This window comes from Ciconia boyciana, chromosome 8 (assembly GCF_034638445.1).
Source record: "Ciconia boyciana chromosome 8, ASM3463844v1, whole genome shotgun sequence".
In the NCBI taxonomy this organism is placed as follows: Eukaryota; Metazoa; Chordata; class Aves; order Ciconiiformes; family Ciconiidae; genus Ciconia; species Ciconia boyciana.
In genome coordinates, this window is record NC_132941.1 from 2,771,555 (window position 1) to 2,797,662 (window position 26,108).

The 26,108-nt window shown below is 36.4% G+C and overlaps 2 protein-coding genes across 2 annotated transcripts; one reads left to right on the forward strand and one right to left on the reverse strand.

The window, feature by feature from the left end:
* Window positions 1–849: 849 nt before the first annotated feature.
* Window positions 850–10,497, forward strand: LCTL (lactase like). Its single transcript, XM_072870221.1, has 13 exons — window positions 850–973; window positions 2,074–2,234; window positions 3,804–3,891; window positions 4,152–4,261; window positions 4,552–4,680; window positions 5,219–5,314; window positions 6,049–6,103; window positions 6,197–6,358; window positions 7,061–7,335; window positions 7,673–7,799; window positions 8,265–8,464; window positions 9,017–9,080; window positions 10,382–10,497. Exons 1-13 carry the CDS (start codon window positions 850–852, stop codon window positions 10,495–10,497), a joined length of 1,707 nt encoding a protein of 568 aa, XP_072726322.1.
* A 1,456-nt stretch (window positions 10,498–11,953) lies between these two features.
* ZWILCH (zwilch kinetochore protein) lies at window positions 11,954–25,913 on the reverse strand. The gene is made up of 18 exons (XM_072870169.1): window positions 25,808–25,913; window positions 25,514–25,565; window positions 24,178–24,273; window positions 23,950–24,068; window positions 21,682–21,878; window positions 21,099–21,178; window positions 20,634–20,789; window positions 20,321–20,392; window positions 19,887–19,980; window positions 18,954–19,009; window positions 16,938–17,040; window positions 15,796–15,875; window positions 15,420–15,576; window positions 14,377–14,405; window positions 13,846–13,982; window positions 13,459–13,554; window positions 13,251–13,369; window positions 11,954–12,559 (listed from the first exon to the last, which is right to left on the reverse strand). The coding sequence occupies exons 1-18, from the start codon at window positions 25,861–25,863 to the stop codon at window positions 12,468–12,470; spliced, it is 1,791 nt and encodes a 596-aa protein (XP_072726270.1). The 5' UTR covers window positions 25,864–25,913; the 3' UTR covers window positions 11,954–12,467.
* Between the last annotated feature and the right edge of the window lie 195 nt (window positions 25,914–26,108).

Here is a 26,108-nt window from a genome sequence, read left to right on the forward strand (position 1 = left end):
GCTCCAGATGTATTTACTTTTTATACAATGCTCCAATGCAAAATATGATTATTTTTAATAAGATCTTTGTTCTACTCTTCCTCACTTTCTAACCCCATCTTCAAATTCACCAACAGAGGCTCAGGAATGTAAAACAGATACTTTGGGAAATTTGGGGAAAATAGTGCTGTTCTACAAAGCCTGTCTGAAACTTTATTTAAAATGCTTAAAATTGGTCATCCCACCAATAGTTTAACTGGATTTAGCAGCTAAAAATATAGTGCATACACAGTAGCATTTTAAATTGATGCTGGAACTGGATAAAAGGGACATAATCAAGATAAAAGCTGCAATTATTAAAAGTGCAACACTTGCAAGTATTAATTTTCCTTTTCAACTTCCACAAGGTTTGTTTCCCTTAAGTATTTAGGTGGCAAGATGTTAGCAGCATAATCACTCTATTTCTTGCTCCTACTCAACAATCACTGTTTGCAGGGTTTTAATTACTGACACTGGTGGGACAGTTTGAAATCCAGAACAAAACAGCTACCAACAAAGAGACTTTTAGTGTATAGTAAAGATAAGTAGCATGATGGAAAATATGCAGGGAGTGCTTTTAATAGTTATAATTTTGCACTTCTTTCTTCTCTCATTTTCATCACCCTGCCAGAAGCTTAACGACATCTTCCACTTAGCCCAAGGACTGCTTTTAGCCTTCAACGAAAATCATACCCATTCAGCAGAAAAAAGAAGCTTTTCCTTTTGATCACCCTAAGCCTACTTTGTAGAGCGGCAACACCTGACAATGCTTTTCTATTTTATCAGGCAGGAACTTGCAGAGAACACTTTGCAGTGATGAAATTAACAGCAATGAAGACTTACCTTTTGAGAATATGGTATATGCTTGTGCTGGTAATACGGCTGAATACAGCTGAGGATTTCCAGTGGACAAAGAAAAATCCAGGCTCCTTCTATTATGGCACTTTTCCAGCTGGTACTTTTGAACTACAATTGATTGTGGTTTTTATAATGCTCTAGATCCACTTGTCTGTTCGCACAATAAAGCTACCAAAAGGTTTTCCTTGTCCTTCCAGGGAAATGGCAGAAACAAAAACTCAGGCTCTTGCAGAATGCATACTTAATATCATCCTCTGCACCTAGCCCTGGAAATATAAGGATTTGCATAACTCTGCACTTCATATAGTCACTTAGAACAGTAAACTTAGAGTAAATGCTAATAGACTAATCTTTCATATCCAGATCTCCCTTTCCTGTCTATGATTAAGATGCACAGTATAACAAATCACACCTGAGAACACTTCTCCTTTTTCTTAAGTTATCTACAACTAATGAAGAATTATAAACTAAAAATATCCTTTGTGATGCAGCTAAGTTAAGAAATGAATGTGAGTGAAATAATTGTGTTGGGTTTGTTTCAAGCTGTTCAGTATTATCTAATTCACTCTTCAGGACTGCTTTATGAAACGGTGTCCTTTCTTCAACATATATTTATACACACTCACACATTTCATTCAACCAAAATCAAAACTAAAAAGATATAGGCACTGATTTGTTTTCATGCTCAAGTGTTTAAGTGGCTTATGAAATGGATTAATCATGTCCTTTTGTATAATACTAGGAAAATAATCCAGAATTTTTCTATATATTTTACATAACAACAGCTAAACTTGTACTCGCTAAAAAACCCATAAAAATTAGCAGGCAGAAATTATGTGGGAACCTAATTTTTTCTTACAGTAAGACATTTCTGCCACGCTATCAACGCACTACCTCATCACTTTAAAATAATAGTAACAAGGTTCAATATATGAAAGAATTAGATTCCTTTTTCAGTGCATGAGAAAGGGATACCTTTGGTCTATACCACATTTTCAGACTCCCTTTTAATGCACCAATAAAGTTTCACATAGAAAACCTTGGCCTCTTGTTGAGTAGGCATGCAGCCATGTGCATTTCACACCAAGCTATGCAGCTGTGAAGGTGTATCAATTACTTTCTCATACGAAAAGTTAGTACGAAGACGAGTTTTGCAGGAAAATGTCTAAATCGTAACTCACTTCTTTTTACCTTCAGGTTTTTTATGGGGTGTTGGAAGTTCTGCATACCAAACTGAAGGGGCCTGGGACACGGATGGGAAAGGACCAAGTATCTGGGATGCTTTTACTCACAAGAAAGGGAAAGTGTTTAGAAATGAAACAGGAGATTCAGCATGTGATGGCTACTACAAAGTTAAGGTATCGTTATCCCTCTAGAAACATTCTGGAGCTACCTCATGATACTGATTTCCCATTTTGAAATAACAGCAAAGATGAAATGCTTTGGTTGCTCTACAGCCACATTCAACTTAGGAAGCCAAAGGCTGATATTTTCAATTAGTTCAGTAAAATCTTCTTTCCTGATAATCTCATAGAACCAATAATACCCCACTATTCCCCAAATACATCTGTTTTTCAGGATTTTTGTGTCCAAATAAATACTCCAAATTTTGTGGGAAGTCAAAATACTTAGTTATAACAACCACAAAGAATGCATTTGAGCTTTGAATAAGATTAACATCTTTTTTGTGTTTGAGCAGCTTTGAAGGTTTTCTATGCATATTTAAGAACAACAAAACTATCAGGTGTTTTAAAATTCAGTCTGAATGTTTTCCATTTTTTTGAATGGATAACAAATAAATAATCAATGCAGCTCTATTAGCAATATGTTTCCAAGCTTGAAACTATCAAAAACAATTTTAGAATTACTGTCCTGGAGGAAAGACAGACACACAGACAGCAAGAGGAATCTAAATGACTGTGATAAGCCAATATTACATAACTGGAATTCCAACTAATTTGATAGAAATTATATTCCACTGAGGTTTTTCCACATATATGAAATCCAAGGGAGAACCAGAGGTCTCAGCAAGAACTAAGAGGAAAGAAACTAATTATGCCTTGCTATCCAAAAATGGGAAAATGCAGGAGAGATTTCATTTGATCTCTCTCAAACAAGTAAAAGCTTGAAAGAACAGCTTAATAAAAACCCACAGAGAGGTTGGAACTCTGAAGCTCACTGGGCTGTTGCATCAGAAGAGATTGACACGATGATCACAGAACCTATTTTTCAGAGAGGATTCAGGCATAAAAGATAGTATTTCAACATTTACTCACTACTGTAGGCTTGCATTTTGAGATACTTTCTAAAACTTGCTTGTATGTGTTCAGTTACACGGTCCTCTTTATATAAAAGCACTCTTCCTCTATTTGCTTTCATCATCCGAATTCTCTGCATTGGCTCATATACCATCAATTTCTAATTTCATTTAATATCAAAGATGTATGATTTCTTAGAATAACATGTATTTATACTGAATTTATTTTTTGTGCTAACTCCAGTATGACACAGTAAATGAAAGCCTGTGTAATCATTGTTTTGTACCTAAGCTAAAATGTTTGAGGTTAAGATTTACAGGCTTACGTTATTTTTTAAAACATGCACACCACAAATTCTGACGTAAATATAATTGTGTTGCAGAATACCTCAACTCATTTTTCCATCCTCTATTTGATGGTGAATCCATTGTTTCCATGGTTGTTAACACAACACATTACAAGACTTCTTTCCAGAGTCAAGAAAACAAAAGGTGCAAAAAGAAATATACAAGTAGAAAGAGCCATCATCTCAAAGCAAATGCAGTAAATAACTGATGGAATCCTCTTTTCTATAGATTTTCTGCATTCAGTACTATTTAAGACAGATGAACAACTGAAGAGTTATTCTGCTTGGACTTGAGATATGTTAACTGGATTTTCTTTTCACAGGATGACATTCAGTTACTGAAGGAGCTGAAAGTTAATCACTATCTATTCTCTATCTCATGGCCTCGGATTATGCCCACTGGCATCAAAAGTAAGCATAACAATTTCACCATATTCTTACCAGTATTAGTAGGCAAGTAATTTTACTCCTGAGTATACCATAGTTGTTTAACATTACAGTTAAACAGATTTCTGTTTCTTTGTCTGCAGAACAGAGTTGAACCATTACACATCCATTACAGTATACCCAGCACTGTAATGTAAAATTCCCTGGTTAAAATTTTTACATTTCTATTCTTCCAGTTATTTGAAAAACAGTCCAGGTAATTTCTTGTCTATGTGATTCATCAGCAGAGCAATTGAATGAGAAGGGAATACAGTTCTACAATGATACAATTAATAGTCTTCTGGAAAATAATATTATCCCTATTGTGAGCCTCTACCACTGGGATCTGCCACAGGTTAGACAATACTTAAGTTAGTGAAATGTCTAAAATAAATGCCTCTGACAGGAAATTTATTTCTAAGTTTAAGAACTATGTGTACTTTAGAAAAATCTTTAAAGATGCCTGCATGCTTTTAAGTGTGCTTAGTTATTTTCTGTTCATTTGCATTTTAGCTACATTGTAGTTTACATACATTTAAGTTTTGAAAAATCTCCTTCTGAGCTACTGAAATATAAATAAAAGTCTTTAATAGGCAGATGAACTTTAAATAACATTATTGATTCTTGAAATTCTTATTTATGAAGGTTCTCCAAGAAAAGTATGGTGGCTGGCAAAATATAAGCATGATAAATTATTTTAACGATTATGCAAATCTGTGTTTTGAGAAGTTTGGCGACCGTGTGAAACACTGGATTACTTTTAGTAATCCTTGGGTAAGTTATCCATGCTTTCCTTCCAATCACTCCCATTACACAGTTCTGTTCCCAAAATTCTGCAGAAGTGATGCTACAGGAAAGTAGGTTAAAAATGGGAGAGGAAGAGGGAGAGACTTACGCCATTAACCTTTGTGCCCAAAAATCTCAGTGGCCAGATTCTGCACAAGGGCAGAGTTTCAAGGCATGAAATTCCAGTGAAGTTTTGAAAAATCATCAGCTGGAGAGGAGGGAGGCACAGAAATCAGCAAGGCAGTTATAACTTGCCTTCATGCATTCCATCAGGGAACAGCAAGCTGGCGCATTAGTCCACTAACGCTAGCCACCAACACATTGTTTCCAACAAGCCACAGCATATTATCAACCAAGCAGTGGGGCAGCAGACGGGAGCCAAGGGGAGGGGAAGGAAAAAGGGGACTGGAGAGAAGAGACTGAGAGACACAGACCACACAGAAGAGCACAGGATCTTGGTCCACAGGATGGTAGCAAATTCATTAGCTCTGCTGTTCACAGAATAACTAACTCTATGTATTTGTAGGCAGTTGCGGAAAAGGGTTATGAAACAGGAGAACATGCACCAGGACTGAAGCTCGGTGGATGTGGAGCATACAAAGCAGCACACCATATAATTAAAGTAAAACTAAAACGTGCTTTAAATTATGTCTAAATTAAGAATTTTTGGCAGACTGATTAAGTTTTTTTTATTCTGCTCTTTAAACAGAAATATAGTTTTGCAATTATATCATTCATTTCCAACTAGGACATCAAAATTATCACCTGACTTTAAACTACTAATGCATATTCAGGTGTAGGATGAAATGACACTGTTGCAACAACTTAAATTTTCCCTTATAATTTAAGTGTCTCTCTTACAGATGTTTCAAACTGGTTGAATAAGAAAATATCCAGGTTACTCTAGAAACAAGGAATAAAATCCTGACCTGTTGAAACGAATTTGAATTTTGCAAGTGACTTCAGGAAGGCTAGCTCTCGTGAAAATAAACTTTCACTTGCCTGAATAACTTAGGCAAAGACATCCAAAGATTGGAGACGCTGGACAGAACACTATACTGAATGCTGTGTATTACCTTCATGGGGACCTCCTGGAATTTAGGGAAAGAATCTTGCATAAATGCTTTTTTTTGACATCTTATACGAAATGAAACCTTCCACAACATACATAAATTATGTGCTATTTTCAGATGCACCTTAGTGCAAAAACTGCTCTTGATCTTCACTAGCTTTCTATACTGACTGTGGCATAACAGATTAAAATGTGCATATGCTTTTTTTTTTTACTTTTAACTTTAACTTTTGAAACTTTTTTTTTAACTTAACTTTTTTAACTAACTGTAACTTAACTTACAGACTCATGCGAAGGTATGGCACTCTTACAATAACACATGGCGTAGTGAGCAGCAAGGTAATAAGGATTCATCCTGTAATTACGCTTCTACTTATATTAAGGGCTTAAAGATGATGCATAAACTGCAGAATTGTCGGTTTGTGTTTTAAGGTATGGTTGGAATTTCCCTAACTACTGGCTGGGGTGAACCTGTTGATCCACATAGCCAAACAGACAGAGACGCTGCTGAAAGATACATACAGTTTCATTTGGGATGGTTTGCAAATCCAATTTACAGAGGAGACTATCCAGAAATTATGAAGAATTATGTAGGTAAGCCCCAGTAACCAACTGTAACATGCATATTACAATGGAATAGCCCCTGACCAACATATAGTTTAGTCAAGTACGGGGACACAGGCGAGACAAGGCTAAGCAACAAATGGCTCATGGGCCAGACAGCTCCTGAGCGGTTTGGGGGGACATACTAGAACTAAAAAGTTGAGCTGCTGTTGAGCCCAACACTTGCACATCCAAGTGCTCCAAACTGGAAAAGCAGCAACTACCTCACTTTTCACGCACAGTCCATTTTTACCGGCCTAACCAAGACAGGGAGTTGCTAAATATTTTTCTGGATTTTCCACCTAAGGACAAAGAACCAGCAGTTTTTCATCACTAAAGCTTGTATTTCTACAGGCTCCACTCTTTGTTTCACAGAATGAATAAGATAGGCAATGTACCCAGCAGCAAAGCACTTCTGTTCTTGTCATGTTCTGTTTCCAAGCATTCTGTTGACATCTATCACGCTCTTTGGAAAAAAAACCACTTTAATTCACTGTCTTCTCCATGTATTGTACCCAACTTACTTCTCCAAACCAAAAGGATGAAAGATTATTTCATCTTAAAAAAGCAATCAAACTAAACTGTCCCCTACACTAACACTAAGTTCAGGAAAACCGTATTTATCATTGGTGAGGTAAAGAAAACAAATTTCTGTGCTCCTCAGAAGTATGTTTCCTATAATTATTTTGATAGGTAGGAAGAGTGCCCAGCAGGGCCTGGGGACATCAAGATTACCAACTTTCTCAGTGCAAGAGAAAACCTATATTAAAGGCACATCGGATTTCCTGGGAATAGGTCATTTCACTACTCGTTATGTTATACAGAAGAGCTTTCCCTTTCTACAAGTGTCCAGTTACCACACTGACCGTGATTTGGCTGAACTGGTGGACCCAAAATGGCCAGCTCCAGGACCTAAATGGTTATATTCTGTGCCTTGGGGATTCAGAAGATTACTCAACTTTGTTAAGGTGATTACAGAGTAAATCTTTAAAAGGAAGTAAACAAAATGTCTAGTTACGTGCAGGAGCTGCACTTACACTATTTTAGGTTTTCAACAGTTTCACCTGTATCTTTGGAAAGTTTATTTGCCAAAAAAAATCACCTTAATTTCAGTTCAGAAAACTATAGAATTAATTAATTTTAAAAACTGTAGTTAAATTCCTAGTTGCGTATTTTTCTTACTAAAGGTAACTGTAAGTAAATCTACAAAATTTATTTTAATACATTTTACTAAGAATCTCACGTTCTGTCAAAATAAGACAATTTTGTTTATATGAACCGGTCTAAACATATCTTTGTTTGTAGACACAGTATGGGAACCCTCTCATTTATGTGACAGAGAATGGAGTTTCTGAAAAGGTACAGTGTACTCAACTATGTGATGAATGGCGGATAGAGTATCTGAAAGGATATATTAATGAAATACTGAAAGGTAACTTTAAAAACATCTTTTTAGTGCATGAGCTTTTTGAGCATTTTCACCTTCTGATTATTTTTTATTCCTGTAATTTACATCCTACAGAAATAAATGTTCACAGATCAAAATGGACAGCAAACTAGACTAATAAATTTTCACAAAAATGACAACCTAGCCAAACGTACTGATACTGATAAATGCAATAACCTACATGAGATTTAATGCTGTAATAGATCATCAGTTTCCACTTTTAGAAAAGAGAAATTGCACCTAATTACCATTCTTATAGAGCTTTAGTACCTCTAAGCTAAAGATAACATTTTCAAAGAACCTAAATTACTTTATACTTTGCCACTTTTCTGTCCTCCTCCCCCGTCCCCATCTCTTTCTGGTCTAAAACAAAACACCTACAGAACCATATTTTAAGGATGATAAACACAAGCAACAAGCTTAACAGAATAATTTGTGTTCTGTTTACAGCTCTAAACGATGGTGTTAATGTCAAAGGTTATACTGCCTGGTCACTGCTGGATAAATTTGAATGGAGCAAAGGCTTCTCTGAAAGATTTGGATTTTATCACATTGATTTTAAAAACAAGAACAAACCACGATACCCAAAGGCATCCGTTGACTATTACAAAAAGATTATCAGTGCAAATGGATTCCCAAATCCAAGAGAGGTGACGTCAACTGCTAATTTTATTCTTTTTTCTTTTTCTTTTTTCTTCAATATATGGGGCAAATATCAACATTGAATTTCATGAAACAACTTGCATGAATACGGTACATGAAATTTGATGCTTTGGTTCTGTAAATTAGGCATGTGTTAAATACACAGGCCTCCAGAGACAGAGAAAGTAGAAACAACCTCAGTTACTGTTTCTAAAGCATTTAACTGGACTTAACTGACATGAACAAAAATTCTAAATCCTAAGTTACCAGTGCTCTGTCAGATTTCTAGGCAGAAAATTACACATATGTGCTACCTTATTGGAAAATAATATGGAATATATTATGTTGCTTTTTAAAAATTTCATTAAACAATTAACTATAAGAAATAGATTGCAATAAAAATCACAAAGATACAAAGAAACTTTCAGAAAATAATGTGTTGACAGAATAAAATAGTTTCAAGTCAATTGTAGCGGACAAATGTTCAGGGACAAAGACACTGCTATGAATGAGACAGAATATTACAGTCTAATAGAACTGCTGCATGTCAACTTTCTCAGGTGGAAAACTGGTATCAGGCAGCCATGGACAATTGCTCTACCACACACCAACTCCTCGCTACAGGTAATTATGTATCTTCTGTTTTGTTTTATAAAAGCATATTATGTAACTTTCAGATTTTAAATTTCTCTGTGAATACTGCTATTAGTGGGTCCTAAAAGAAATTTTCTCCCTGAAAGCACAACAGCTTTCAAATACAACAAGCCTCTAAAGACAAATGTCTTTATTTACTCCCTCCAACTAAAACCACTGTAGCTTAACATCCAAAGTTGATCCATTTATGGAATACACAAACTGTAAGAGTTACTACTTAAAACTAAGGCTAGGGATAACAGTATTATCCTTAAAATAATAAATGTGCTAAATGCTCTTTCAAACATAAAACAAAACCAGAGAAATCAAGACAACCATGCAGACAGAAAATCTCTAAAATGTTTGGCTTCTACATAAAATGAAACTATTAAAAAAAAATGGGCTAAGTACTAGCCCAAGGTAGTGTTAAGCCACGTTTCTGCTCTTTCATACTCCTCGTAACAAAGCTAACAACAGCACAACTTACAGCAGCTGCTCAAGAACACGTAAATACAGCAGACTTTGCCCGCAGTTTCCATAGTGCCAGACTAATCCACCTCTCTTAAGACCTTCCCAATGTAATTCAGGACCTTTCATAATTCCTGAACTAGGAGAATAGTCTACCGCAGTGGATTTCTGAAACTTTTAAGAAAGATGAAAGTCTCATAAGAAGGATGAGAGAAATTCCACATGGTAGAAAATGTCAAAGCAGTCATCCTAAGTTTATCCTACTTTGCCTCAGCTGCCAAGTGATATGTTCTATGTGAATTAACTGTGTTTACTGAACTCTTTGAGGCTTATCTGTGGAGCAAAATTCTACAAAATAAAACCCATTTAATTCTTCAAAGAGCTGCAAAACAATCATAAAAAGGCTAAAGTGCTTCCCAAGGATTTCTCTTTGACAATTTTCTTTGCTACCCTTCCCTTGGCGGGGGGGGTGGGGGGGCAGGGTTGCAAATAAAAATCAAAGGAACAGTAGAATACTGCTAATGCACTGAAGCTAATTCATAGTAAGCATGATTTTTGCAGCCCTTTGAGCACTGACATATCTTCAAAAATTACCTGAGAAAGAAAAAGAGGAGAGGGAAAACTATCATGGATTTGCTCCAGCTTTTGCAGACTTAAGAAATTTTGTTTGGTTTGTTTGCTGTTTATGCCAATCTCAACATTTAACAAAATAATCTTAGCCATAAATGGCCAAAAAATCCTTAATCTATGTTAACTCTAAGTTAACAATTAGTATATTCCAGAAGACTACGTTTCTTACATATTACTCATTTCTCAAATTTTAGATTCCCTGATTACTCACATGGAAGTGGTGACAGAGATTGTTCTTCCTACAGTTTTCACACTCTGCATATTCATCAGTATTGTCCTACTAATATTCTACCTTCGAAATCATAGATAAAATTGTATGCTTACATACACCTTCATTTTGCATAATAAATAAAATGCAACTGGTTTATTATATTGGTTAAAGTTTACCACAGATGCCTCTTTTTATACCACTGTAAAGGTAAAGAAATATTACTTTACCTATCCACCTAGCGCTTTTATAGTTTTTTCTATTCAATTCCCAAAACATAATTTAATTTTTTTTATCAAACCCAAAGTATATTTTCTTTCTGCATTACTTTCTACTAATTTTAAGCAGCGGACTTTATGTTTCTTATTATTTTGGAATCTACTATATATTTTGTTCACCAGAAAAATCATTAGCTAAGTCTAAAGTGATTCAAATCGTGCCAGTACAAATTTCAAGTGATAAAAAGCTGTTTGCAAATTCTGATTTCAGTCTGTTCATCAATAGACTTTTAATTAGCATGTAACAGCTATTTGGAGACAGACATATAATTTTAAAATGGAAAAGGATTTAAATATTCCAAGAGCACTGCTTAAACATTAGCTTACTTTTCATGTCTAAAAGTTAGAATAATATATGCCTTACTATTTAGGTGTGGAGAAGAATTATTTGAAGTGATTAATCAAAGATGACAACTGCTGACTCAGATTTAAACCAAGGACTCTTATCGCTCTAGTTTTGTTTACAGGGAACTAGGTTTACCTCATACGACTTTATAATATATTACACACAGAAATGTGTATTATAAGTAATCCAAGCACTTCCAGAATGTAATATTCCACCTCAAATTCACTTCTACTGCAGGTAGGAACAAGTTAAGTACATGATTATAAAAAATTTGTTCCAGAATATGGCCATCGGGCTATAGTTGTCCTTCTGTTGTGCTTGAAATTATTCCTCTAAAGCAAAGCAACAAACAAGTTTCCTATTTAGCTTGCACTATAGTTTCAACACTGCATGTGCATATACCAAATGCAGAGCAGCAGTACATAAATCCAAAAAAGGACCTTGTTCTTAGCTTCTCTTCAAAGGCTTTCACTATTAAACCGATAGCTATTAAAATGTAATATTAGGAAAGGGATAAGAAATAAGATTTACTGAGGAAAAAACAGAAATGATAGAAATTTATAGTTTTTAAAAAGCATGAATACTGGAGTTTTCCTTATTCTTATTTATCAATAGCTAATATTTTCTTTTATGCAAAACGTTTCTGTCTTGATGCAAAATGCTTCTGTCTCAAATGAGTTAATCAGCATATACTACACTATGTAATTGTTTAAAGTTACACTACCAAAATGCTACATACACTATCTAATCAGTGTAAGAACATATGCAACTGTCAGGAATTAATCCCAACAACATATTTAAATGATTATGCCCAGCCAATTATACTAAATATTTTTTTCAGAAAATTATGCAAAAGTATACAACACTTAAAATAATTCACTTTGCACTGAGGGAAAAAAAATGAATGTGAAGAGGAGAGAGAAGTATAACCCACGAATACTCCACAATATAATACAGGGACAAAGAAAATCAAACTGTCAGAAGTTCACAATGTCCTGGATGAACAGCTTTCCAAATGCATGTGGATGATGAAATGTCACTTGACACCAGGAAAACATGACAATATTGCTTGTTTTGTTGGGTTAAGACAATTCACAGTTTGAACAGTCTCTGACTGCATTCTTCATGAATAAAAATAAAATTAAAAACCCCAAAGTGCCGAACTTTATTGAATGTTTGTAAAGATACGAACAAAAATATCTTCTATATTTTCAAAATAATTATACTGTACATTCATAATTGCACAACATTTATAAACAGACTAGATGTGTACAGATGAATTACAGCTGTGTATGTCACACTCCAAGCACACCAAAGCAAATAACTCAGTAAGATGTACTGTTCTTCAGATCACAGAGTGTTTCTAAATATACTGTTGGGACACAGATAATACTGAACTTTGCTCTTTACTGTACCTTTCAAGTGCCTGCCTGTAGAGTAACATGCATTTATGTGAAATGCACCTGACTGCACTTAGCCATTGTAATAAAATACATTCTTTCTTCACTGCTTCCATTAACTGTGGAATCAGAAAAGAGTCCTGCATAGACAAAAGAAAAAGATGTGATTAGACACTATTCTCGGAAAGAGAAATTGTAGAGATTAGTTCCTGTAGCAGCTTCAAGAACTGGTTTCAAAACTTCAGTTTTACTGAAGGAGCACTTCATGACAAAAATTGAGAATGACAGGAAAGCTTTACCAAAGCATTACCCTGTATCAAACCTCACCCCAAAAAGGCAAATTATTTCTATACCTGTCTATATGCTTAATTCTTCCCCATTCTCCTGCTTTTTCACTTGTTCTACATTTGATTACAGCAAGGCATGTCTTCCCTCCTTAGCACCTGCTTGCTTCTCTGACTAGAGGCCAGCATTCAATAACAGATAAATTACTCTTCAAACCCATTCTCAGATACACTAGCAAAGACTTTAGAAACAAATTATAAGATACTGTGTAGAGTATTTAACAATCACATCATAGTTGGAACTATTCTGTCATTTTAACTCTAAAAACATAAATTCAGCAAAGGTGAGAAGGCAGAAAGTCACCACTTTGTGAAAATCTTTTACATTCTCTAAATACCATCTCACCTTTTTATTAAAAGACAAAACATTGTTTTGCTTTTGCTGAAGACATGAGTAAGAAAAAGTTCAGATCCACTGAACCCAGCAGAAAAACTGAATTTGAAATGCGTACTTTCATTATTTCATGTCACCACAAATATGCCCTACCTGTATTGTTTGATGTCGTATGTTCAACTGGAGGATTAGTACTAACTTGCCATGATGTTTTAACCTCCTTCTGTCCATGCCCACTACTTATGTCCACCTTCCATATTTCTGGGTGATCACTGATAGAATAATCAAGAAATGTCAAAATTCAGTCAGGTAGTCAGTCACATCTGAATTTTAATGCTGCAAAGACTGAAGTTTCTCTTACTTTTGATAGAACTTCCTGACAAGTGCTGGTCTGATCGGCAGCTGAAACACATGCTTCTCATTTAGAGGGTTTTCCTTATAATACTTCATGCAAATTCTACAATAAGAATCAACTAGTTACTAACTTTCTTTGGAGAAATTCTTGTGCAACACTGCATAAACCTTGTGCAAAATTAACTATACTTCAGATCTTATGATTTCCTTTGGTTTTCAATTTTAGTCACAAAGCAAATTTTAACAGGAAGATCCAACGGCTACTTCTGCAGTCTCATAATCATCAACGTTAAGGAGGGTTGCTTTTTTTTTTTTTTGAAGAGAGTTTCTTTACAACTATCGAGGAGAATCTATTTGTGATTTAAAGAGCAAGAAGTAAAAATGAAATAATTACTGTGTCAAAGGGAAGAGGTTCTCATGTTTAAACTGAAGTAAGACTGTACAGCTGACCATTATTTCCAGCATATGGTGAAGCTTTTGAACACGATGAACTTGTTCTTGTAGATCTACTGATGTGGAAATGAAGTAATCCTGCAACAGCAAACAGCTTCAGCTCTTAACTGGACACTCAATTTCTACACACACACAAGACATCCTCAGTATACTAAAATAATTTTCTTGCTTCTTTTGAGAAGCCAAAGTTTTAAGAACAGCCCAGCAGACTCAGAACAAAGTTCCATGCTATCGAAGTATGAACAAAGGTTCACTGTCCTGCCTGACAATGACCCCTATCAGATACCTAGAAAATAATATATGAATAAGGAAACAATACAATGCCATTTCTGCAGTATATTGTCCCATCCTCATGATTTGCAATTCAGTTTCTCAGCTTATAGGAATGATATGACTTGCATCCCACCATCAGCTAAGTGTGCTCTACTTTATACTGCTTTCAGAGTTAAAAAAAAAAAAAAAAGCATCTCACCAAGTAGGTTAGTGTTGCAAGTTCCTGGCCTGTAAATTGAACAGGGGGAAGAGAAACAAAAAAATTTAAATTTACTACATATATTTACTACATAGTGTCAGATGAAATGTAAGCAACATTCAGGTAATCAAACAGGGAATCTTCTACCAAAGAAAAGCACAAAGTCACTAGGACTGGAATGTTATTTATTGACATGATTACTCATTCAAAACAAGAAAGACCCTGTAAAGTGGCATGGTAGAAGCATCATCTTATTTACCACCAAGGCTGTACAATGAAGAAACCTACCACATTGAGACAACCATCTTCCTTGGGACATATAGGTTTACAAATAGTGACAATAAAAAAGCAAATGAAACAAAGAATGAAAACAGGATGACAAAGCAAAAAGGAAATCAAGAAATGAAGAGATGAAGGAAAAGTGGGTAACAATGGTAAAACACAACCCCCCTCCCACAGATTCAGAAAAAAAAATAAAGCTATACTACTGAAAACAAAGCCACAATGTTTTCAAGAAAAAAAAAAAAAATGTACTTTACAAAAATCTTTCCACTTTTGTTTCTAGTATAATATACATATGAGTAATCAAAAATATCTTCCTAAATACTACAGAATGTACAAACGCACCTATTACATATAAATACCCTTGCATGATTTCCTTTTAGCCCATGTAGACCATAAAGGAAAACACAGAAAGAGCATGAGGGTCTTATTTTTTCACCTACAGCAAACAGCTAAGAAAACTAAACAGTCCACAGTTATATAAATCTGGTATTTATTTTACTTGAAGTTCAACCTAAAGGTTTTTTCAAACTGAAAAAGAAATACACAGTTATGCAAGCTATAGTTATTTTGAAACAAATTAATTTTTTAAATGTTGAAACCATATACAACTGAAAAGTACAATTACTAAGGAGGCTGGAAACAGCACTTCAGCAGATGGGAGCAGAAGTGAGATCAAGGTTACCAAAAACTCCATGATTTCGTGCATGGAGTACCTTTTATCTTCAATTTCTAATCATGTTAACAGATATCAGGCTTACCTATGAAAAAACTGACATAATCTTTCTTCATCTTATCCAAACCAATCTCCAAGAGCATTTGAATTGGAGTGATGCCACTGAGGGAAACGACCTCTATCTTTCCATGATAAGACTGTTGAATCAATTTACTTAGCAAACTGCTACTCCCTTGATGAATCTAAAAATTAGAAAAGTTTTCTTGTGATGTAACTGTGTACAAAACATCATAAACATCGTTTAGAAGTACAATACCGCGGAAACAGAGGCAAACTGTGACATATGAAAGTAATTTAAAAACAATACAACAGAGAAACGAGGAGCAGTTAAGTGGCAAGAACTATATTCTACTTCAAACAACTCAAAATTATAAAATTTATTGTGAAATACAAATACATACCCATGGCTGTATCTCACCATGTTCCAAGGATTTTATGATCAATGTGAAACACTCTATCAACTCCTGATAGGAACTGACACCTTAAGAAAAAAAGATGCAATATTTTATTTATCAACCCAGGCTCACTCTCCAGCTGTTAAGTCAATAACAATAGGCTAACACAGACTTGCAAGAACGAAACCCCTCATTTAAAGAATGATAGCTGAAATGACAGACTGCATTGCTTTTTGTTAAGTTTGTCATAGCATGACTTTAAAAAGGGTTACTCTAAAGAAACAATGATCAAAAGAGACCACTGAACTGCGTATGACAGAGTACAGCACGCAGCAGAAGCAGACTGTCATATAACACATTTTGGCTACATTCTCTCTACATACACTGCAGCTCAACACATTTTATAAATTTAACGGAACAGCATCTATCTAGAATATGAACTATTAGTATCTATTAATCCAACTAACTGCTTCCTAAGCAAGAAACAAGCCTCTACACATCATTGTGCAGCTGACACTGCCCTTAAGCAGGACACTTGCAGTCATCACAGTACAGTTTAGCTATCTAGTTTTGATTCAAACAACAATGGTTGCACTAACAGGAATGAAAGGGATTTAGAAGTGACATACTCCATCCCTCAAACAGAAAGGAGTTGTTATAATCTCTGGAACAGCTTATCAAGTTAATGAGTAATATGAAAAAATAGTAACAAATAAATAAAAATGCATTTTACTGAAGGGCTGTGAGTTGCATTACAAGAACGATAAAGTTTGTGTGCAGCTTTATCAACTTAAAAATTGTCCTTCAGATCTAGAAAGACAAAAATTTTATAGATAAAGTTTTCAGTTTGAGAGCAGATGAGTACTACCAATTGTTTAGTACCTTCTACAATCAAATAAAATGAAATATAATATCTCCTGCTAGATGTTGGTCTACCTTTATATGTTGTAAGAAAGTATATCATCTTACGTACCTAAAATTAGCTCTTTTAGAAAAAGCATGTTGCTAATTTTCTGAAGAGCTGATCAGTCCTTAAAACTCAGGGAAATTTATATTCATTTCACTGAGAAAGCAAGACAGTATAGTAGATACAGAGAACAGAAGAATTGAAGGAAAACAGATGGGGTAAAATACCACAATACACTTACTTCTCATTTTGCACCATAATTGTTCAGCAAAATCAAGGTCTCCTCGCTCACTGAAGACTGATTTTATTGAACTGTCCACTGCAGCAGTGTCACATTTGATTTTCTGTAAGAGTTTGTTTCGCTTAAGTAAAAAAAGTATGCCTAAGATTCAAAGACCTTAAGAATTCAAATTTTCTCCAGATATCAAAATTGAGTGCATCACTAATCTTTCCCCTTTGCCAGGGAAACTACTGCACAGAAACTACTAGTGCATAGTAATTGGGAAGCATATTTTTATTTAAAAGTGAGAATAATTCTTTTCAGAATTATCATACTGGATAATTGCTAGCTTTGGACCAGGAAGTGGAGCCTACTATCAGAAAGACTTTTGATCATAGCCAAGTAAAGCTCAACCAGACTGTCTAGTAAGAACCAGCTGCTTAGCTCAAGATGGTCCTTTCCGCCTTACAATGGCACGATGCACAGAGCATTGGAAAATAGCAAGAGTACAGTCCAGCAAGCACTAACTCAGGATAAGACCTATGCGAGACTGAACCCAGAGAGAGTTAAATAACTGTACGTATACCTAGCAGTGCCCTGGGAGGCCAAAATTAATACATACGTGTATTTTCAGAACAATTTTCCTGTTCTGATCCTGAATATTTCTGGTTTAGCCAATATAGAAATCCTTGTATTTTTAGCTCATGAACAAAACGCAACTTCCCTCTCAATAGGAAAAAGACCCAAACCTTTCCTTGTAGACTGAAAGGGGAAAAAAAAATCGTAATATAATGGAAGACATTTTTATAATTTGAATTTGTCCGTTGCTTTAGAACATCATAAACCTCTAGATAAATAGGACAGATATCAAACTGATGCCATTAAATTGGCCCCAAACCATTAAGTTAGGCAAGAAAAGCAAATTAGTGATAGCACACAATGGCACAAAGGTCAGAGTTCCTGAAAGAAACTATGACATTATGAGACTGACAGCTTTAGGAGATGACAGACAATGGTTAAGAAAAGGGAGTGCAATTGCAGTTGATATAATACAGTTCAATTTGCAAGCTTGTGGTAGTGAAAATGGAAGGGAAAAAGGGAAAGAAGTAAATTAAAATAGCTTCACACCACTAAATTATATATATATAAAAAAAATGTATAAGGGACACTGGTAGACCATTTAGAATAAAAAAAAGAGGGAGGTTTTCTGAAGGTAAAAATTACAGTGGACTTTCTATTAGAGGATAGCTGTTGTTGTAATAATCAAGTGTAAGTACACAATTCACATAAAGACTGATGCTGCTATAGAAATCCACTGTAAAGCACTACCCTATCTCCATAGGAACTTATACAATGCACCTTTGTCTAATAAGCAGGATGTGGCTGTCGAAAAGCCGAAGTTTAACTGATGTATTACTAGTCTAGTTAGTAAACCACGAAGAACTGCTTAGATCTGCCAAAAAGGTAGGAAACTAGGGGAAAGGTAATTCTGGCAGGGGGGATCACGACCACCGACTCATGGACCACCTACCCCAATTATACTACTGACTCAAATGATGAAGTTGAAGAAGAACAACTAAGCATGCATGCTAATTTACATGCTGGGCAAAGAGATTTTAACCAATCATTTAATAGAGGAATACTGCATATGCATTAGAAAGTTGAATATGTTAATGCTTTGTGTATAAATAACTGTTAATTTGAAAGCTGGGTGTGCTGTCTTGAGCCAGGCACCCATATGTGTGCAAATATGCAGTAAAATACCTCTGCTCTGTGTGTATATTGGCATTTTGCACACCAGGTAAATGAACCCTGATTTTTGGGACAGCACTATGGAATTCCTAATTTTGCCTGTAAGGCCTTCTGCCATTATTTCTACACAGCAGAAACAGGAAGAGATCTATCTTTCTTTACATCTTTATGTCTATGTATTTACATATATACATAAATAATACACAAGACGTAGTCAAAATTTGAAATAACTACAGTTACAAGGCAAACAAGATGACACGGTAATGGGTAGGAAACTGCATATACCTCTGTTTCATTACTGTTTCCGGATATACAATATCCATCCAGTTTCTTCTTTAAATCTAGTAGAGGAGAAAAATAAATTTCACCACTATGAAAAAAAAATATCATCAAACCAATCAGATAAATTCCTGGGCACATCATAATTAACAAATACACTGACTGGATGGCTAATAGACAAAATTTATCCATTTTAAAATTGTTTTTACTGGGTAAGCACAGAATCTGAAAAGATCATTTCTTAATATTTTTTATTATAAGCTATACATTTTCCCCATATACCTTTACTACATTCTGTTATCTAAGCATTAGCTTGTTAAATTCCAGTGACGAAGCAGTAAGGGGTAGCAGGTGATCTAATAAGTGACTCTAGTTTTCTTCCACACGTATTTGTCAGAGAGAGTTTTTGTCTGTTTCTCCAAGTTTTATCTACATCCTAAAAAAAAATTACAGTTTCATTTGAAAAATCTCATGGTGCATTCCTACATCTGAGTCTCTTTTTAGATTTGTTTTCTAATATCTTAAACTCCTGACAAGACACATATTGTTCACAACAGTTTTCAGAAGGAATTAGTAATTTTGGATGCTTCATTTTAAGATGTCATCAAAGTATTTTTTTCCACCACCAAAGGGACACTTAGCAGGTTTAAAGTTCATGTGAATGTCAGATAACTTGAAAGACACATCCAGAACTCTCTCAATTGCTTTTTAAACATAATTGTGTCATTTTATAAAGAAACAATTATTACTTTTATACAAGATATTAAGACAAAGAGAAATGACAGAGATGTACTAACCTATTTAACTACTTTGTGCAGGTGGTTATAGCATAGAAATTAGCACCTCTAATTCTAATACTTTAAAAATTGTATGTGGAATTTCCTTTTATTTCTGTGAAATGTGACATATCCCTCTCCCCATGTAACAAGCAGCAATTACCAGTCAGAAATTCCTGGACCAGTTCAAGAGCTGATTCAGACTCTAAGGGCTCAGGCCACTCAGTCACACCTGTCTTCAAACCTTCTGCCAAAGCCTAAAGGCAGCATCAAAACCAAAACACCACAAATCAGTTCTTGTTTGAGGTTCTGCATGTGTCATACTTAAAATTGTAGTTAACATCTCCAAGAATCATACATCTCTCTCTGTACAGCTAACCACAAATTTAGAAACTTCTTGAATTTCCTGGCTTTCGTGTTCATTATTTGTCCTCTTTGTATTCAAGATTCCCAAAACTGAACTCAAAGTTTATTCTAAACTAAAAGCTTAAAGTTATCTGTGAAACACCTGATGAAGTTTTAAATAAAGTAGATTATTAACACATAAAATCACCATTCCATGTAAATCTGAAATTGGAATTTCTCACTCATACTTACAAGGAGAAACTGCAGTTCTCTATATAGCTGATATACAGGACTTCTGGGGTCCCCAGACTCCAGTGTAATATTCTGAAAGTTCCAGAAGTTTATGTCAGTTCCAAACTTTAGCAATCAAGTGTCCTAAAATTTTCATTAGTGAAATGCATATTACCATCAATCATAATGTAGATTATGAACACATTGTATTGCTTATATGAAGAAGAATGAACACAAATGTCAAGAGTCAAACTTATTTTCTCTCCTTCACACTACTCATGACTTAAACCGTGGCAAGAGTTTGGGGTTGTTTGCTTTTTCCTTCTTGACTTACCAGTGTGGCAGCTGAAATTAGGGGGGGTGTCTCCAGAATCTTATCTACAGTATTCCATGTAATATCAACATATATATTGCTTTCAGATTCTACAATTGTGTCTTCTATTGCAGCAGCTCTAATAAGTTCATACTGAGCAAATCCTTTTGTCGTCACCTAGAAAGAACAGATTAAAAAAAAAAAAAAAACACAACACCAAAGCCACCACAACATTGATTGTTTTGTACCCATGCAAAATACTTTTAAAAGCATTTCACACACACACACAAATAGATCTAATATCAGACAACTGCATTACAACACAGGGAGCCCACATATTACTTCAAAAGAGACTATTATACTACAGAATCATACTAAGATGAGATTCTAAATAGAATCTATACAGCTTCCCAAAACCAGTATCATAAATCCAAAACCAGAGTTTTTAAACTTAGATTGAAGGCATGATAGATCATAAAAACCTACAACAGATGAATGATGTTTCATTTTATGTGCCATTTTGAGCTCTTCCAGGTTTGCAAAACAGGTTTTATCAGCTGTGGGACCTAGGAAAGGAAAAAAGAAAGAATCGAAAAAACATTTGACGCAATTCAAATTTGGCACTTAAAATTAATTCTCAAATACTCCATTTGGTCAAGTACAACTCATGTTGTCCTTTAGAGAGCCAGCATTCTTCTTTCATTTGTCCTATTGATAATAAGAGCTGGTGTTAACATAGAAATGTTTAGTAAGAGTCAGTACTTGTACAAGGAGTTGAATGGGAGCAATTTCAATTTGCTAAGTTATTGCACCTGAGTGAAGGTGGGCCTGCACAGATACTGCTGCACTTAGTATATTAAAAAGTTATTTCCCCCACACAGCATGGGTTGAAAACATCTTTTCTTTTCTCTCTCTCTTCCCCCCACCCCCCTCTTGTTTTTCAAAACGAAGAATATAGAGCAGTACCAAGCCAACATCACACAAAGAACAAAGACAGCATCGCTACATCAATATTCCCACATTTTTAAGCCTTCCTCATTTAATTTTCTGTGTAACATTATAAACTTACCATCACATGTAACCACATAAAAATTGATTCCTGTGATTTTGTTTCCAGCTTTGAGAGGCTCAGCTCCAAGCCAACAAGTATGTTCAGGATCAGAACCGTCACACCTTATCCAGAGGGGAGGAAGCACAACCAGTTCGCTTATCTTCAAGTGGGTCATGTTTGGATTTTGCACCATTGTATATAAGGAAATCAACTGCCTAGAGATATGAACAGGAAAAAAAATAAGATGCCAGCAAGTATAGCTAAATCTATCCCTTACACAAAACTTAACACCTATCTATCATGTTTCCTTAGCAGACATCTAATCATTTTACAAAAAGAATGCAGTATTATGATCTTCTTTTTGCAGGTAGAACAATGAAGACACAAAGGAGGAAGTAAGATATCATAACTGAGAATATATTTAATATAATATTTTAATTTAGACTAAAGATTCTGAAATAATAATTGAATTTTACATTTTAAGCATGTTAAAAGGATAAGTTAGCTAAGCAAACTAGTCACCATGTTTTGGTACCATGCCTTGGTATTTTAATAACAGCCAAAGACCCCAATCAGACTTTTTTTTTTTTGTTTAACAGAAGCCTTACAAAAACAAGCATTGAAGTCTTAGTAAGCTTTCTTTGCTCACCTACACCCGGACAGTCCCATTAACCTAATGGGACAGCTCATTGTCATGGTTTAGCCCCAGCCAGCAACTAAGCACCCCAAAGCATCTGTGCCCATGGATTAGCCCATGCCAGAGCAGGTATATCTTGAAATGTCTGTGGCCATGGTTATGTCTGTGCCACAGCAGGTATACCTCTGAAGGGATTGTGGCCCATGCTGGATAAGGTGCACCTCGAAGCATCTGTGGCTGTGGATGAAGTCCATGCTGCAGCAGGCACACCTCGAAGCATCAGTGGCTGTGCACGAGGGCATGCTGGAGCAAGTTTACTTCTGAAGGTACTACATTCTGTGGATAAGTCCAAGCTGGAGCAGGGGCAAGGGGAGGACTTCACTGCAATGTTAAACCTGATGGTCTGGTCCAAAGGGACCAGGGGTGGAGATCGTAATGGAAATACCTTTAAATTGTTGTAACCCATGATTTGAGTTTCATGTTATAGGAATTACTACAGCCGGAACCACCTGAACAAATGGAGGAGAAGCCTTACAAGAAGCAGTGCAAGTGCAGCAGTGACCTGACCTGAGCTGGCTTTGGTGCCCAATAACTCCAAGAAACACACCACCTCTCCTGTCCTGAGTAACAACCATAAGAGATGAAGCCCAAAGTCATGGACTAAATGAACTCAGTGGACATCTTGTGGACATTTCTGGACATTTTACAGACATTTTATAGGGGTGGTCCATAGACTAAGGGAAAGATATGTGTGTATTATATCAAAGGATGGGAAGGGTGGTGGTGGGTAACGAGAATGTATTGGATAGTGTGAGAACTGAGCATGACGTAAATGGTATGGAATAAGGGGTGGATACTGTCCTGGTTTCAGCTGAGATAGAGTTAATGTTCTTTATAGTGGCTGGTGTGGGGCTATGTTTTGGATTTGTGCTGAAAACAGTGCTGATAATACAGAGATGTTTTAGTTGTTGCTGCACTGGTCAAGGACTTTTCAGCTTCCCGTGCTCCGCCAGGTGCAGAAGAAGCTGGGAGGGGACACAGCCAGGATAGTTGATCCAAACTGACCAAAGGGCTATTCCATACCACATGACGTCATGCTCAGTATATAAAGCTGGGGAAGAAGAAGGAAGGGGAGACATTCGGAGTGATGGCGTTTGTCTTCCCAAGTAACCGTTATGCGTGATGGAGCCCTGCTGTCCTGGAGATGGCTGAACACCTGCCTGCCCATGGGAAGTAGTGAAGGAATTCCTTGTTTTGCTTTGCTTGTGTGCGCGGCTTTTGCTTTACCTATTAAACTGTCTTTATCTCAACCCTCGAGTTTTCTTACTTTTGCTCTTCCGATTCTCTCCCCCATCCCACTGTGGGGGGAGTGAGCGAGCGGCTGTGTGGTGCTTAGTTGCTGGCTGGGGCTAAACCACGACACTCACAAATGCTTTTCCAGTAGCTTGACTTTAGTTACTTTGTTAGGAATACTTTTAGCCAAGCGAGGCCACTTTGCAGGATGAAAAATGGTCATATCTCCTCACTAAACTAATGAGTAATTTAATTTTGGGGGACTGAAAATAATACAGGTTCTGAATATTAGGAAGAGAGACAAAAGTTGCAAAAGAAAATGACATCAAAAGGGGAGGCAGACCTTTGACACTTACTTTGCTCTTCTGACAGAAAGAGCCACTGGTCCAGAACTCTCCTTTGGTAAAAGCTCAGAGGCATAAATAGCATCATCTGTTTTTGACTCTTCCATTGGGTCAGTTTCTTCGTTGTGCAGCTTTAAGAGAAGTGCACAGGTAAGTCAAAACACAAGGAATGTGAAAATATTTCATGGGAATTCAAGTCTAGATTACATTTAAAAATTAACAACTAACATACACACTTACTGGTTTCTGTAAAATATATATCATATTGTTTCCATTCCAAAATCCTTCAATGGGACTTTTGCAACTACCACCAATCAAACAGATCTCTACATCAGTCTGAAAAAAAAAAAAATTAAAACTTTTTAATACACTACCTATAAATGCTTCATTTCAGCAATTTTTAAACCAGAAATTGCAAAATTAACTAATTCCACAAACTGTTTTCCAACCCTATTGCAACCATTCATGAATCTAAGGCTTTCTTACTTCAGGAGAACACAGTTACTGTATGCCATAGGTGGAATCAAATCAGCTGTGAAAATGCAACAACTTTCAACTAACCAACAAAGAAAATTTAATTTCTAGCAGGTTGATTCCATGAGAAACTGAAGTTTGGTTCAATGAACAAAACTTCAGATAATGTGAGATATGAGGGATCATTGTTGTCAAGTAGCGCCTGCGGTCACTAGATATCCTCGAGATGGAGAATACTTATTTAAAGTAACATTAAATATCAATTGATCACTGCTCTGATTGCCTCATGAGAGCTCTAAACACTGTTTGGAGACATTAAATAACTCAAGCCTGTTCTCAAGAAGGAAGGAATATCAATCTTTACTTAGGCTTTTGCATACACACAGAGAAGTATTGCTTGAATCTTCATGTCTAGTCACTTTTTCACATTGCTGTATCTTTAAATAACCACCTGATTTTATTTTCAAACTATTATCAAACTCGTACAAATCCCAACATTAATACAACTAAATAGTGTTAAGGGATTTTCCAGCCATCCCTATGTTCCAAAAGCTATTAGAAGCAATTACCATTTTCATACCTACATCCCATTCCCTATAAAACTACTTAGATAAAAAGCATGCCATCAGAAGTTGCAAGTTTGAAGATCTGGATTACCTGCATGAAAATACTACCCCAGGGCAGCTGCTGTAGCAGCTCTTTCCTCTCCTCCCAGCAGCCACACACACTGCACCACCCACCTTCTGCACTTCGCACGACCTCCACCTCGTAGCACTCTCACGTCTACTTGATCCTTACAATCATTTTAAACAAGTTAGCTCTTAACAGGGGCAAAAGATCAGGGGGGACGCAGGAATGAGCGGGGAGGTGAAGGCTGGTGATGGCCCCGGGAGGGCGGCACTCTGGGTCTCTACCCGGGTCTCCTTCTCCATGGTGAGGTAGATCTAAAGAGGTATTGCTGAGGTAAACTTTCCTCGGCATACTGAGGTAAACTTTCCTCAGCAACGTGATATCCCTGCACGTATCTCGGCTGTTGATCAATGGCTGTGTTTTAAACATACAGACTCATGTTACATGGCTGTATTTTCACGTATGTATTTACCTCAAAGAGATACGGATGTTCGGGGATACCTTCCCTTCCTTCTTCATATAATCTGAAAGAAAATGAAAATGTTAAGGCACATAAAGTTTTTTTTCCTCTGTACTCATTAAACAGTAATTTTAACTGCGTAAACTAAAATGACGCGGGTCTACAATCAGAGCCTCAGCAACCTCCCCACAAACTGGGGCCCCACCCGGCACCCCCACCCCTGCCAGCCTCCCCGCCCCTGCCAGCCTCCCCGGCCGAGCCGCCTCCCTCAGCAGAGCGGCCGTCCCGCGCCGGGCCGCGACCCACCGGAGGAGGCGGCCGTACAGCTCGGCAGCCGCCCGCCGCCGCCGCTCCGCGGCCATCGCCGCCCGCCACAACCGAAACGCGCGCCTCGCCCGCCCCCCCGGCACTACATCCGGGGCGGTGTGCCCAATGCAGGCAAAAAAATCATTCTCCCCCCCCCAGAAGTGCGTTTTATTCATATTTATTCTCGCCGCACGCCTCTCCATGGAAAAAAAAAAAATCTTTCAAAAATTTTATAATTTCTGTGAGAGTGAATGACTCGTCACGCCGAATCCCTCCGCCAGAAAAGAGTCCCGTGGTTTGA

Excerpts from the sequence above, each read along its gene's own strand:
- LCTL (XM_072870221.1), top strand. The coding sequence starts at position 850 with ATGAAGACTTACCTTTTGAGAATATGGTATATGCTTGTGCTGGTAATA. Across the intron at positions 974-2,073 it reads TTATGGCACTTTTCCAGCTG|GTTTTTTATGGGGTGTTGGA; the intron begins GTACTTTTGAAC and ends TTTTACCTTCAG. Across the intron at positions 6,359-7,060 it reads AATTATGAAGAATTATGTAG|GTAGGAAGAGTGCCCAGCAG; the intron begins GTAAGCCCCAGT and ends TTATTTTGATAG.
- ZWILCH (XM_072870169.1), bottom strand. The coding sequence starts at position 25,863 with ATGGCCGCGGAGCGGCGGCGGCGGGCGGCTGCCGAGCTGTACGGCCGC. Across the intron at positions 20,790-21,098 it reads TGAAACATCATTCATCTGTT|GTGACGACAAAAGGATTTGC; the intron begins GTAGGTTTTTAT and ends TGTTCTTTCTAG. Across the intron at positions 13,370-13,458 it reads GTCAGGAAGTTCTATCAAAA|TGATCACCCAGAAATATGGA; the intron begins GTAAGAGAAACT and ends TTATTCTATCAG.